The 14,977-nt window shown below is 39.0% G+C and overlaps 1 protein-coding gene and 1 pseudogene across 8 annotated transcripts in view; one reads left to right on the top strand and one right to left on the bottom strand.

The window, feature by feature from the left end:
• Window positions 1-14,977, bottom strand: part of DNM3 (dynamin 3) — a 536,286-nt gene that overhangs the window by 298,287 nt on the left and 223,022 nt on the right. For all 7 annotated transcript variants that reach the window (XM_082702687.1, XM_082702691.1, XM_082702685.1 and 4 more), the window contains exon 12: window positions 11,523-11,593. In XM_082702687.1, the coding sequence (XP_082558813.1) occupies window positions 11,523-11,593 (71 nt within the window). The remainder of the gene's footprint in view (window positions 1-11,522; window positions 11,594-14,977) is intronic.
• LOC309850443 (adenylate kinase isoenzyme 6 pseudogene) lies at window positions 5,561-6,393 on the top strand (annotated as a pseudogene). The gene has a single exon. The product of its transcript is annotated as an adenylate kinase isoenzyme 6 pseudogene (transcript).

Raw genomic sequence — 14,977 nt, 5'->3', positions numbered from 1 at the left:
TCAGGATACAAAAGTACTATGTGGAAATATGTCGCATTTCTATATGCTAATAATGAAATAGCAAAAAGAGAAATTAAGAAAACGAGCCCATTTACAATTGCTCCAAAAAGAATAAAACACTGGGGCAACTGGGTGGCTCAGTCGGTTAAGCTTCTGACTCTTGATTTCAGCTCAGGTCATGATCTCAGGGTGGCATGGAGCCTGCCTAAGATTCTTTCTCTCCCTCTGCTCCTCCCCACCCTCAAAAAATAAAAAAAATGAAATGAAATACCTAAGAATAAACTTAACCAAGGTGGTGTTCGTGCATTGGAAGAACCAATACTGTCAAAATGTCCATACCACCCAAAGCAATATACAGATTTCATTCACTCAAAATACCAACAGCATTTTTCACAAAACTAGAACAAATGACACTAACATTTGTGTGAAATCACAAAGACCCCAAATAGCCAAAGCAATCTTCAGAAAGAAAAACAAAGCTGGAGACATCACAATCCTAGGTTTTAAGATATACTACAAAGCTATAGCAATCAAAACAGTATGGTACAGGCACAAAAACAGACACATAACATCAATGGAACAGAAAAGAGAGTCCAGAAATAAACCCATGCTTTTATGGTCAATTAATCTATAACAAAGGAGGAAAGAACATACAATGGGGAAAAGATAGTCTCTTCAATAAATGGCATTGGGAAAACTGGAGGCTACATATAAAATAATGAAACTGTACCACTTTTTTACATCATAAACAAAAATAAACTCAAAATGGTTTAAAGACCTAAATGTGAGACCTGAAACCATAAAATTCCTATTTAAAAAATGCAGTAATTTCTTTGATATTTAATGTTAAAGTACTGGGACTATGCACAGCAAAGGCAACCATCAACAAAATGAAAAGAAAAACTGGTGAATGGGAGGAGATATTGTAAACGTTTATCCAATTAGGGGTACGTACGCAAAATATATAAAGAATTTATATAACTCAATACCCGAAAACCAAATAATCCAATTTAACAATGGACAGAAGTCCTGATTAGACATTTTTCCAAAGAAGACACCCAGATGGCCAACAGACACATGAAACGATGCTCAACATCACTAATCATCAGGTAAATGCAAATCAAAACCATAATGGGACATCACCTCACATCTCTCAGAATGGCTAAAATCAGAAACAGAAGAAATAACAAGTGCTGGCAAAGATGAAGAGAAAAGGGAAACCTCAGAACCATTGGTAGGAATGCAACCTGGTACAGCCACTGAGGAAAACAGTATGGAGGTTCCTCAAAAAATTTAGAATTACCATATGATCCAGTTATTCCACAAAAGGGTATTTACCCAATAAAAATGAAAACACAATTTGCAAAGACATATGCACTTTTATGTTTATTTCAGCATTATCTAAAATAGCCAAGATAGGCAAGCAACCCACCTGTCCACAGATAGATGAATATATAATAAAGATGTAATATATAATATATGGATTATATTGTATGATGTTATGTTATATTATATTATATATATTATTATAGTATAGTATTTTACATATATACATACTATGAGTTATTGCTCCACCATTAAAAAGAATGAAATTTTGCCATTTGCAATAACACGGACAGACCTAGAAAGTTATTACACTAACTGAAATAAGTCAGTCAGAGAAAGACAATACCATATGGTTTCACTCTTACATGGAATTTAAGAAACAAAACAAATGAACAAAGATAAAAGAGACAAACAATAAAAAACATTCTTAAATAAAGAGAACCAACTGCTGGTTGCCCGAGGGTAGGCTGGTGGGGGATGAGTGAAACAGATAAAGGGGTAAAGAGTACACATATTGTGATGAGCACTGAAAAATGTGTAGAATTGCGAATCATTATACTGTATACCTGAAACGAATAGAACTCTGTATGCTAACTATACCTGAATTTAAAAAAAATTTAATTTAAAAATATAAATAAGTAAAAATTAAGATGCATTCACGGAAGCCATGTAAGGACTTGCAAGTTAATTTGAGCCTTTGGACATGTTCTTGGCAATAGGTATTTAGTTGGTTATATCTGCAATATTGAAAATATACCTATATATAATGCTTTAATTTGATATAAATCAAAAATTTTAGGGGATCAGTTATCTGCAAGGCACTCTGTAGAAGATATAAACACAAATAAGTGTAGTCCTTGTAATCAGAAGCCTCCGACTTACCTGATGAGGGTCGTGAAATACACAAAACACAAATAATACAGAACAATAAACTTCCTAAGAATAAATATGTGAAGATGTAACAGAAAGCTAAAAACTAAAGTGCTTCTGTTCCAAATGTAGGATATAATTACCTCATATCTTCTTATTTTGTGTGGGTGTTTGTTGTTAATTGTATAAATTCCTACTACATAACAAGCCACTGGAAGCACTAACACACATAAAACCAAATTAGGTTTATTTAGTTTAATTTTCTGAGACCTAACGATTTAAAAAGTATATAGCAAGAGGCTTAAATTTTTATAAAAAGAAGAACACAATGGAATTCATTCAAAGATAAAAACATATTATCTTTTAGCTCAAATTATTTTTTGCATACTCGTATCTATCCTTATCCATGTGCACATATAATAAAAGATTCAAATAACAAAGGAGTGTGTCAAGGGGGTATGTGGCCATTTTTCCAAATAAGCCCTATGCATAATAATTGGTCCAAATGTTCAGAGAAAAAAGATTATTTTGGTCTGATATGATCTAAGATTTTCACAGAAAACCTGAAAAGAGGTTAAACTTTAACAAAGGAAGACAAGCAACTGCATTCCAAGAGAATGGAGTAGTATTAGCAAATCCAGAAGGTAGAAAAATGAGGTATGTAGGGAAGTTGTGCAAAGTAAAACTATTATGACAAAATTATATACTCATAGACTCAGGTTTGTCAAATGACTTTAAAAGCCATCTAGTACAATCACTATATATTGAAGCCAATTTGGCCACTATATTAGAGGCAACAAAAAGTATTCAAAGTTTCTGAGCCAAAATATGGCATGATCAAAGCAGTGTTAGTAAAATTACCTTCCTGGAATGGGTAGTATTGACTCTGAAGCAGGGAAGACAGGAAACAGTCAGCCTAGACCCCCTCCCTCTGACTGCGGAGTCTTGCCCAGTCTTCAAAGTCAATCGAGTCCCATTTCTGGATTATGCCTTCTTAGAAACCTCGAGTTATCTCTCTTTCCCATGAACTCCCAAAGCTCTTTGTCTGTGCCTGTATTATATAACCAGGACCTTGTCATAGGCTGATCTCTGACTCTGCCCCTGGATGGCTGATGGTGTGTTGCATTAATCTGGGTATCTTTAGTCTCTGACCCCTGGTATTATCTAGCACAGTGTGAATAAGGGTTTCTTAAAAAATATTTATGAGGGGCACCTGGGTGGCTCAGTGGGTTAAGGCCTCTGCCTTCAGCTCGGGTCATGATCTCAGGGTCCTGGGATCGAGCCCTGAATCGGGCTCTCTGCTCAGCAGATAGCCTGCTTCCCCCTCTCTCTCTGCCTGCCTCTCTGCCTACTTGTGATTTCTGTCTGTCAAATAAATAAATAAGATATTAAAAAAAAAGAAATATTTATGAAATTATATTTTGATACCAAGGTTATTTTTAACTAGAATATTAATGCTTATCTGCAATAGGAAGTTTAAGTAATTTGAAGAAGTCTGCAGTAGACAGGTGTGTCAGGAAGAGAATGGTCTATTGAGGGATCCAAAAGTGGTCAGTCTGGCTAGATGACAGGGCTGGGGTGGGACAGTCAGAAATAGCAACAACAGAATAGCTGAAAAGGTAGGCAGAAGATGGAGTCTACAGGACCTCGGGAACCATACTAACGAGTTTAGACTTTACTCTGAAAGTAATAGGGAACCCAGGACAGAATGAAAACGCACATGACAAGAGGCAGGGAGACTACGGTAGGGACCCAGGCAAGAAAAGAGTAACTTTAGTAGCAGTGATGATGACAGGAAGAAACAGACAAGTTAAAACATAATCAGAATCAAATGGACTTGGTGAAGATGGAAGGAAGCAAAGATGAGGGCAGAAGGGAGAGAGAGTGATGCTTGGGTTTCTGGTTTGAGCAACTGGGAGAGGGAACAATGGAGAGGAGTAAATTCTAAGATGACACGATGACTTTAATTTAGGAGTATTTGGTTACGGCTTCTGTATGGTATACAAGTAGAGGTGCCTAGTATGTGCTGGAATATGGTACACAGTCCGGGAAAGAGTTCTGAAATGGGAGTCTAGATGGAAAGTCATCAGGTAAAGGTGGTAACTATAACCACTGCGGCGGGAGGTCCTGGTCAGGGATAGTGCAGTAAGCGAGAAAAGAAGAGGATCTATGGGAGAATCATGATTTAAAAAAAAAAAAAAAAAACAGTTGTTAAGTCACAGTCAGAGGATAAAGAGCTCCAAAATAACACTCAGAAGGTGCGGCTACACCAGAAAGAGGAGAACCAGGAGACAGTGGAGGGGTGCTGAAGCAAAGGAGCAGATCGCAGCAAGAAATCGTTATGTTGTAAAGTGAAGACTCAGAATTATCTGCTGGATTAACTGTTCCGTCTCATTAGAGTAGTGTGGAAGACACAAGACTGCAGGGGACCGGACGCCTGGGTGGCTCGGTCGGTTAAGCGACTGCCTTCGTTCAGGTCATGACCCCAGAGTCCTGGGATCGAGTCCCACATCGGGCGCCCTGTTCCACAGGAAGTCTGCTTCTTCTTCTGTCCCTCCTCCCGCTCGTTCTCTCAATCTCTCTCTCAAATAATAAAATCTTTGAAAGGAAAAAGGCTGCAGTGGGATGAAGAGTGAAAGACAAATGAGAAAGAAAAAAGGGAAGTCTAAGGGGCTCAAGTGAACCAAGAAAATGGGAGTCCCTCAAAGACCCATATTCCATGGCAAATGTTTAGGTGTGCCTCTCCCTCCACCACCATGTTTGTTCGTAGAGGAGACACGGAATGAAATGAAACTTTAGTAGTGACCATAATAGAGAAAATAGTAGCAAAACAGCAACATACACACTAAGGCAGTATAAGGAAAAGGCCCATGCTTCCTACTTTGGTGACAGAACATTTAAAGAGTTGACTCCACATTCCTAAGCCTTGGAATTGGCTTAGCAGCACCTAACGAACTTATCTCCTTTTCCTCTCCTAGTAGCTACCACTGTAGGTCACCACCAAGCTGTCGGTGAAGTATGGGTCAGCAGTGAAGGTCTCAGAGAAACCAGCTGGACTCACCATACTCTAGAACTATGCCATCCAGTACAGTTGCTGGTAGCCAGATGTGGCTATTTCAATCAAAATATTTAATTAATTAAAATTTAATTTAGCTTTCATTTCTTTTGTTGTACTAGCCACATTTAAGCTACCCAATAGGTGTGTGTGTCTAGAAGCTATTGTACTGGACTGCACAGGTTACAAAATACTCCCATCCCTTCACAAAGTTCTACTGGGCAGCTGTGCTCTGGAGTTAAGAAGCTCCGTCAGAATGTTCTTTCATATTAACCCAAGAGGATTCTGAGCGCCCGCCGAGAGTCCCAAGAGTGAAGCTCACCATGGGCCAGCTTGGCTCCGTCCATTCAGACTGAAGCCAAAAGGGGAAGAAAACTACATGATGTCGACTCCCCCTGGATCTTTAGTGAAGTCACAGGCTAAATATTATGCAAGAAAACCCTCCAGAACTTGGGGGCCTATCAAAGAAGCATAACTCACCTCCTGAGATCCATTTTAAGGATGAAGATAATGTTCAATATAACAGATTTGAGAATGAAAGAGAAAAGTAGAAGTCTGCTTATTTTTAAAATGGCGCTTAAAACATTAGAATTCATAACTGAGGAGCCAGCGCAGTGAGGACCATGTTGCTTCCGAACATCCTACTCACTGGTACACCAGGGGTTGGAAAAACCATGCTAGGCAAAGAACTTGCATCAAGATCAGGACTGAAATACATTAATGTGGGTGATTTAGCTCGAGAAGGGCAGTTATATGATGGCTATGATGAAGAGTATGAATGCCCCATTTTAGATGAAGATAGAGTAGTTGATGAATTGGAAAGCCAAATGAGTGAAGGTGGAGTTATTGTTGATTACCATGGTTGTGATTTCTTCCCTGAACGCTGGTTTCATACAGTTTTTGTGCTGCAAGCAGATAACAGTGTATTGTACAAAAGACTTGAAACAAGGGGTTATAATGAAAAGAAACTAAAAGACAATATTCAGTGTGAAATTTTTCAAATTCTTTATGAAGAAGCATTAGCATCTTACAAGGAAGAAATAGTACATCAACTGCCCAGTAATAAACCAGAAGATCTAGAAGATAATATCAATCAGATATTGAAGTGGATTGAGCAGTGGATCAAGGATCATAGCTCCTGACTTACACTTATACACTTATAACCACTCTTGTTATATCCCTGCCATAATGAATAAATTGTCCAATTATCAGTAAAACTTCTTTATTAAGATTGTGCTGCAGGACTAGTTGATGGATAATCTAAAGATTTATGTTTGGGCTTTTTTCTTCCATGAAAAAGCAAAACATTCTCAAGTATAGTATATCTAATATCATTAAGGATTTAGAGTAAAAACTGTCATCTTAAATGCTTCACCTGCTAAAGAATAAATAAATCTGACCAAAGAGGTGGCTATCTTCTAAGCTGATTGCAAAAGAAAATAAAGATGATCCCTTAAAATAAAAATTAAGACTAAGGATTAAAAAAAAAAAAAGAAGAAAAGAATTCATAACTGATTGGAACAGATGATACTAATGATGCCCTATTGTTCAACCCTATATTTCTACCTGATAAGAGTCCCAGTAAGCAACCAAGGATTTAGTTCCTGAATCTGCATATAAGTCAAAAGGATAATCTTGTTATAATACCTAAAATTTGATTCCACAAGAGAGAACATTCTCATATAAGAATAGGAACTAGTGGGCGCCTGGGTGGCTCAGTGGGTTAAGCCGCTGCCTTCGGCTCAGGTCATGATCTCAGGTCCTGGGATCGAGTCCCGCATCCGGCTCTCTGCTCAGCAGGGAGCTTGCTTCCTCATATCTCTCTCTCTCTCTGCCTCTCTGCCTACTTGTGATCTCTCTCTGTCAAATAAATAAATAAAATCTTTAAAAAAAAAAAAAAGAATAGGAACTAGAAACACTATTATAATAGAATATAATAGGAGGGGAGGGGGGAAGGGGTTGGTTAAGCGTGGTGGTGGGTATTAAGGAGGGCACGTATTGCATGAAGCACTGGGTGTGGTGCATACACAATGAATCTTGGAACACTGAAAAAATTAAATACATAAAAAATTAAAAAATTAAAAATATACACACAATAAAAAATAATAGAATAGAATATGTATTGGGGGGAAAAAAGAATGCAAAGGGAAAAACCAATGTTAGTCTAGAATTTGGTTCCAAGGTTCCCATATATCCCCTTTCATAAAATGGCAACAAAGACATTCCCGAGGATCAGGAAAGAGATACAATGAATATTAAAACCAATAGAATTTTCATGGTAGTCATATAACAAGAACTGAAATTTGCACACTGTATCATTTCAACAATGAGAAAACAGGTGTTGAGACCAACCCAGCAGATTGAAAAACGGACCTTGGTCTTCTGCTCATGGCTCAGAGATATTACTCTAATGGTCTATATCTGGGGCCTATTTTTCTCTTAAACCACTGGACTACGTAAGCTGTAGTCAGAAAGCAAATTGTGCCCATGGAACAAACAAAGAAGAACATAAGAATGTGAAAGTCACTTCTCAAGGCATTCAGCTAACTAGCCTGCCTCTCTATTCAAATCCGGCAGGATTACAGGGAAGAAGGGAAGTGAATAAAAGAATAATTGGGCTAGCTTTTGTTTTCTTGCATAACAAAAACCAGAATTGTGTAAAAAATATAGAATGTAGGGTTTTTTTAAACAGAGAAGAATGATAAATTAAAATCCTTAAGTCAGGAGGAAAGTTGACATTTTCTTCTGAAATACTCAACTCTTAGATTCAGAAACTATATTATAGTTGAAAGATCAAGCTTTCAGAAATCAGGAAATTCCAAAGCAAGCCTACAGCAGTGCTACACGTGGTACATATTTTATGGTCCATGTTTAATGAATAGCTGGGAGATGAAAAAAAATTTCCACACATTCATCATGGTGCAATACGGTCTACAGAGGGAAGGGGACAAATTTGAGATGTCCTGAACCCTACTCTGAGAATTAATACTCTGTTAATCTAATTTTAGCAAATTTTTTTTTTAATTTTTAGAACAAAAGTCATCTGGTTGAAAAAAATAGATGTGTGTGTAAAATACTATGTCCATCACCATCCTATAAACATGAGAAGTGCCCCCCCTCTTTTGGCGACTCTCTAAAAATCTCGTGAAATAAATGCTTATTTTTCTCAACTCCAGACCTTAATTTTCTATCTTTGGAACTTAAAAATACTTACATAATTGTCTTCAAATATGGCTTGACTTTTCTTCTGTGATGGAAACAGCATTCCTGCCAACTTTAAAATTTATAGCTACAACCATATTTTTTTAATTTTAAAAGCACAAAAAAATACCACAACCCCTTAAGTGATTTTGAAATGAACATTTCTTCATATTCATAATTGTCCCATGTCACACTGAAATGCACTCCAACTCCGCATACAAAGGGAAAGAACATTCACCTCTGAGTCTCATTTAGAGACAATGTCAGCAACTAAAAGAATATTCCAGCGGCAATCATACTCCAGTCATCATAAATTTCCTAACAAAGTAAAATGGTGCCTAGTAATCAAATGTCTGTGTGTGTGTGTGTGTGTGTGTGTGTGTGTGTGTGTGTCGCTTTCTCACTTTTACGGTCTACACAACAGTTTGCAAAAACACTTTCCCATAACTTCATTAACGTGATCTTCCAACACTCCTGAAAGGTACACAAGACAGGGATCGTTTACCATTCCATTTGCTAGAGCAGTAAACTGAGATATAGAATGGCTAACTGAATTGCCAAACCCCAAAGCTCACCAGTGACAAACCATGGAAAAAATACCCAGACTGTTGACTCCCAGGCCAGTCCTTTAAAAGAAAGTCTGAATGTGCAGTTTAAAATCGATGAAAACTGTGCAAAGTTGCTAGGTTTCTAGAGCAGTTTGAACAATGCTTCCTTGTTCTCCCCCAACATAATAAAGGTTCGTAGTCTTATCTCACCGCTGGAAAAACAGGGCAGTCACCTGGATTATGGACAGACTGCATCAAAAAGCTGAGTTTGAAGTACTTATATTTGAAAATTATATGCCTTCGGAAACCTAGTTAATATAATACTGTAGTTGAACAGCTTCTGAGGTTAAAAAAATATATATTGAAACTCTGGACTACTTATCTTTAAACAAATTAAGTGTATGGGGCGCCTGGGCAGGGTAGCTGGTTGAACGTCCAACTCTTGGTCTTGGCTCAGGTCACGATCTCAGGGTCATGAGGCTGAGCCCCGCGTGAGGCCCCACGTTCAGCAGGGGGCCCTGCTTGAGATTCTCTCTCTCCCGCTCCCCCAGCCCTACCCACCCCTGCCCCCTGCACTTGACCACACTCACGCACTCTCTCTTTAAAATAAATAAATGTTTATAAAAAATATAAGTAAGTAATCTGGGAAGGGGACGTTTCAAGAAGACCCCAGGGTGAAATTAAATTGCAGCACTGATTACAAAACCTGTTCAAAAACAAGCCTTTTCCAAACTCCTTAGGATTCTTCTCTGCTTCCTCCTTGAACCAGGTACCACAAAGGGGCAATGTTGCAACATCTTTTTCACTCCTAAGTTATGGTGCCAAGTTTACATCTACATCTGCTACATTTTTATAAGAACCTAACTGGCATTTGTAACCAATAAAAATCAACATTAAAGGCAGCATTCCTGTTATTTCAAATGATTCAAGGGTTTGTTGTTCTTTTAAATTCCTCAAAGAAGCAAGTGAAGTAAATGGAGAATGTGTCAGCTTAACTTTTTACATGTGTTTCTCTCTACTTTTCGATTATTAGGCAAGCCCCTAAAGACAAAAATATTTTTTCTTTTCCTTATATATTTTCCCCCATAGCAACTAGTGTAGTGCTTGGCACCAGCACACAGAGTTCACTGACGGTGCTGGAAACTGGGCAGAAATTCTCAGGTCCCGACTTCCAAGCCTAGGGATAGAAGGGCATATCAGAGTCTAGGTTTCTTCCTACTGGTGATTTTGCAGAGGGAAATGAGCAGTGCAGATGGTGAGAGCCACAGGGGCTGAAAAAGAGAGGGAGGCAGGTCTATGTGAAATGCCCGTGGAGGAAAGCCCTGTCTAGAAGTTGGAACGGGTGGTGTGGCTAAACGTGCAACTGACCAAAGGGACGTACTCATCACTGTGCTCTAACAACTTTACACATAGGTCAAAGACAGAAAATAGTTGAAAAAATCTAACTACCACACAATGGATGCAAAATATGTCTACACCCTTGGTTAAGGCATCCCGACAATAGCCACACTTAGAATGAGACAATTTTCCATTGGATAATTGGGCCTTTGCTCCCTAACACATGCCTCGAAATCCCTCAGGCCACTGTGTAGTCTCACTGACATGATCTACATATGTGTTACTTCTAAGTCAGAGTATAATTAAATAAAATTGTTATACATTTTGTTGTTATATATATTTTTACTTGTCCTGTTCTTGAATATGCAGTTCAAGTAATGGTACTTGATCCTTTTAGTTTATATTTTTATAAAATAGACCATGCTTTATATACTTGAAGTTGGAACCGTGTACGTGTCACAGATATATTCTAAAGTTATAATGAAAACCCCTTAAAAGCAAACAAAAACTGGTCCCACTAAAGGGCAAGAAAAAAACGGTGAAATCGGGGTCTTGAAAATGTCACTTGCTGAATGACCAACCCTGAATAACTAAGCATATCCATATGACATTATCTAGGAATATAGCAGTAGAATATTTAAATATAACAGAATACATGCATGATGGAACAGCAATATATAGACAAGATTATGTGAAGTATAAACACGCTGTAGAAAAGAGAATGTTCATCCAAAAAGATCCCATCTAAGTTAACAAAGGATAGTTTAAAAAAAAAAATAGACCTCTATATTCTTATTTAGGGATGTTAAAATAGCTTGTATCCTGTGAATTGCATTTGTTGCTTCAAATTTCTGTGAGAAAGTGTTCCCAAACATATTTTAAATGTGCATCTGTTCCTGCTTATCTATGAGAGTTCAAGTACAAACTGTAGATCATCATCCAAAAACAATGACTATCCAAGACCCATATGACTTCATATGCTGCACAATGAAAGAGCCAACTACTTTATCGAGAAAACACGGCCTCATGGCCATGAGGTTCAGACCTCCTACGTGGTCGACTCAGAGTTAATCCTGACACAGAATGTGCTCTCAAACGTAGTAGGATTGTAGCAGAAATTCACAATGTGCTTTCTAACCAAACCAGCAGGGGGAATGCTTGTGGCAATCAAGCGTTTCACGTACTTTGCAAACCCAATGAAATCTTCGTGGTTGGTATTGATGTAGGAGACTTGGATGTCGATCAGTAGAAGAACCTGTAGGTCAAAGAGAAATACTTCTGTGAAAACCCATCGTAAACATTCTTGATACGAAAGTGAGTAATTGCCTGCAAATGACTTATCTTCATCTGATTTCCTAAAAAGATGCTTCAGTTAAAATGAAAAGCTGCATTAAATTTTTTCATTAGACTCTCGTAATTTTTACTCTAAGTACAGAAATTAAAAATCTACATCAGAAGCCAGAGTCCCACATGAAGACAACAGAATTAGAGTTTACAGGCATGTATGGTATGGTTTGCCTATTTCTAATTCTATTCTGATCTTCTAAAATGTAGGCATAATGTTTAAAAGGACACGTGTGTACCAGTGAGGGGCTGCTCCTGTAGACACTGTCTAATAGCCATGAAATAACAATATTATCTCTTGTTTTTCCTCTTCTTTTCTACCTCTTTAAGCTCCTTTTAGGCAAGCAGAAGAAACATCTCATCAACCAGCTCAAAAAGGCAATATTCAAATATATAGAAAAGTCCTTGAGATCACCAGGCTTCATTATCAAAGCAAAACTCCATTCAGGTCTCTGCTGAAGGATCACCTCCTCAGAGGGACCCTCCCTGCTCCTTCTGTCTAAACTAGCACTCTCTTCAGATCCCGTCACCCTGCCTTACTTTTCTTTGTAGCACTACCACACGCTGACACATAAGTTTCTACATATTCCTTATACAGACCCCACCTGTCGTATCTGCTGATCAATCCCCAGAGCCTAGAACATCATGCACATTCAATCAAGCTGTCAAGGAATGAATTGAATGCATGTTCCAGTAAACATGAAACATGAAAATGTTTGAATCACAAGTCAGAGATTTGGAAAGTCCCTCTGGAGAAAATATTCTTCAATAGGAGCCAAGAGGGTTTAGAACCAGAGAACATGCAGCAACCAACCAGAAAGTGTAGGAGAGCTGTAGTCAAGAGATATCCCAAACTGAGTTTCCCTTCCTTTTCCTTTTGTTCTCCCACTGTGTCTCCGGTTTTTCTAGAATGTTGAGACTTGTTAATAGGAAAAAATACTTAGGATTCCCTGCCCACAGGGGCACCTGAGAGGCTCAGTCGGTCAAGCAGCTGCCTTTGCCTCATGTCATGATCCTGGGGTCCTGGGATGGAGCTCTGTGTTGCCATGTGGGGCTCCCTGCTCAGCAGGAAGTCTGCTTCTCCCTCTCCCTCTGCCCCTCCCCAAACCCCACTCTTGCTCACTCACTCTCTCTCTCAAATAAATCAATAAAATCTTAAAAAAAAGAATCCTTGCCCACAAAGTTCCAGAGCCCTGTACTTTGACTGTTGAACAAACATCTGAGAAACACAGCAGGCACAGTCACACGGCCTCCTTCACTGAAGGTGATATTAGAGTGCATCAGTGCCCTCCTAATAACAGCTCATGGACAGGGGCGCAATAATGCTTCCCAGAGAGTATTTCCCCAGGAAAGCCTTCTCAGATCCTCAACCTGTACCCCCCAAACCAGACTGGATCAAGCTATTACTGTCCCGTAGACTATCGATCCTATTATATTTTATATGTACACCGCACCTTACACTTTTTACTTACTGTATATACCACAAATGTTACTGATTATTTGTATATATTTTGATGTTTTGCTTCCCTACAAGAGTGCAAGGAGCTCCATGGAAGCAGGAATCACCTTGTCTTGTTCACCACTGTAGACCCGTAATCTAGCATGGGACACACAGCTGGTGCCCAGTAAGTATTTATAATTTCTACCACCCCTGAAGAAGACTTTGCTTTAAAAGGAGCAATTTATTACCGTATAATTAGTACCTGGCCACTTAGTGTCTCTCACTACCCAGTGCTATGAGCTCGAAGGCTTTGCTTTCATGGCCAGTCTCAGGAGGTCATCTCTGAGTCCCAAGGGGACCTGCCAGAGAGAAGAAATGGATCTTCCCAAATCCATCCCCACTACCCATCGCAAAGTCAAGGTCTGGTCACTAATACCGTCCTTGCGTGAAAAGTTTCCTATCCTCAGATACAGTTTCATTTCTTCTCTTAATGAAGGAAGCTACAGAGTTAGGAGGAGTTGTTGTTATTAGATTATCGGTGGGGCTGTCTCCCTTCTCCCTACAATGAAGCCAGATTCTATTAACTGTCATACTCCCAAATCTGTTTGGCCAAGGGTTTATATCAATAAACCATAATGTTTAAGCACAGATAAATCGTCGCCACCACAAAGAGCCAAATATCTACATAACTCTCAACACTGCCTAAGGTTGTCATGAATATCTTGGCTGTTCATGCACATTAACTTGGACTGCAGTATAGGAAAAAAGTAGAAAAAAAAAAAAAACTATGGCTGCTCTCATTCATATTCCTGGAAACTGGGAGTCTGTGTTCATCCTAGGAAAAGAGCCAGGTCGCATGTGGGGGATGAAAAGGAAAATAGTACATTTTTTCCCCACTTTTTCACTTTCTCAGAGTTTCTCACTGCCTTTTTAGCCACAGTCATTGAATACGGAGTTAAAGAAAAGCAAAGCCACCCCTGCTAGCAGAATCGCCACAAAGTCAGCTACCTTCACAGGCAGGGACACACACTAGAAGACGAGCAGGCACACGTAGATGTTTGAAAAAACTGTTTAAGAAAAAAATTCACAGATTTATGGTTTCCCCATATATATAAAATATATATATAAATTATTAATATATATAATATATATAAATTGTTAAGACTTTCACCCCATGCAAAGCCTCCAGAGCAGAGGCCGCTAATAGTGTTCTTAAAATTTTTTTAAAACTGAGAACTAACTACAAGAACACCTCAAAGCATTTCCGGTACAGAGGCTGGCGGAAATGGGTCACCCTCTGACCAGCTAGTCAGAAGCATCACATGACCCAAAGCAGCACAGAGTTCGGAACTCGTACGTGAGATCTATACACACGGACATATTCCCATTACTAAGAGCATGTATGGTCTTGCTACGCTGCACAGGTCCATATCACAGGGGTCAAGCACCAGCTTCTTCAAGTCCTTAACTGATTAACTGTCAGACCAGCCCATCAGAGATGGCCCCTTCGGAGACAGACACCTGCCCCACCCCTTATGGGCCACCTGGAGAGTGGATTCATCACTACCTCAGAGCTGCAGATGGAAGACAATTTCTCTTGAAATCAGAAAAGGCAATTCTTTCTCACAGACCCTATGTGTCACAGCTCTTCAGGAAAAACAACAAAAACCACTAAAATTAAATAAGAACTAAGAGCTGTATGTGGGTGACTTTACGTCATCGTCACAAAAGCTTCTGAGTTAACCGACATCATTTACTCCACGTTAAGTTGGGGAAACCGAAGCATGAGACGGCGAGTATCTTGTTATTACACAGAAAGTACCGAGGTGGCCTGCGTTCGAGCCCGGGCAGGCT

Source organism: Mustela nivalis (assembly GCF_964662115.1).
Source record: "Mustela nivalis genome assembly, chromosome: 16".
Taxonomy (NCBI): Eukaryota; Metazoa; Chordata; class Mammalia; order Carnivora; family Mustelidae; genus Mustela; species Mustela nivalis.
The sequence above is the reverse complement of the archived record's forward strand: the minus strand, read 5'-3'. Positions and strand labels throughout refer to the sequence as shown.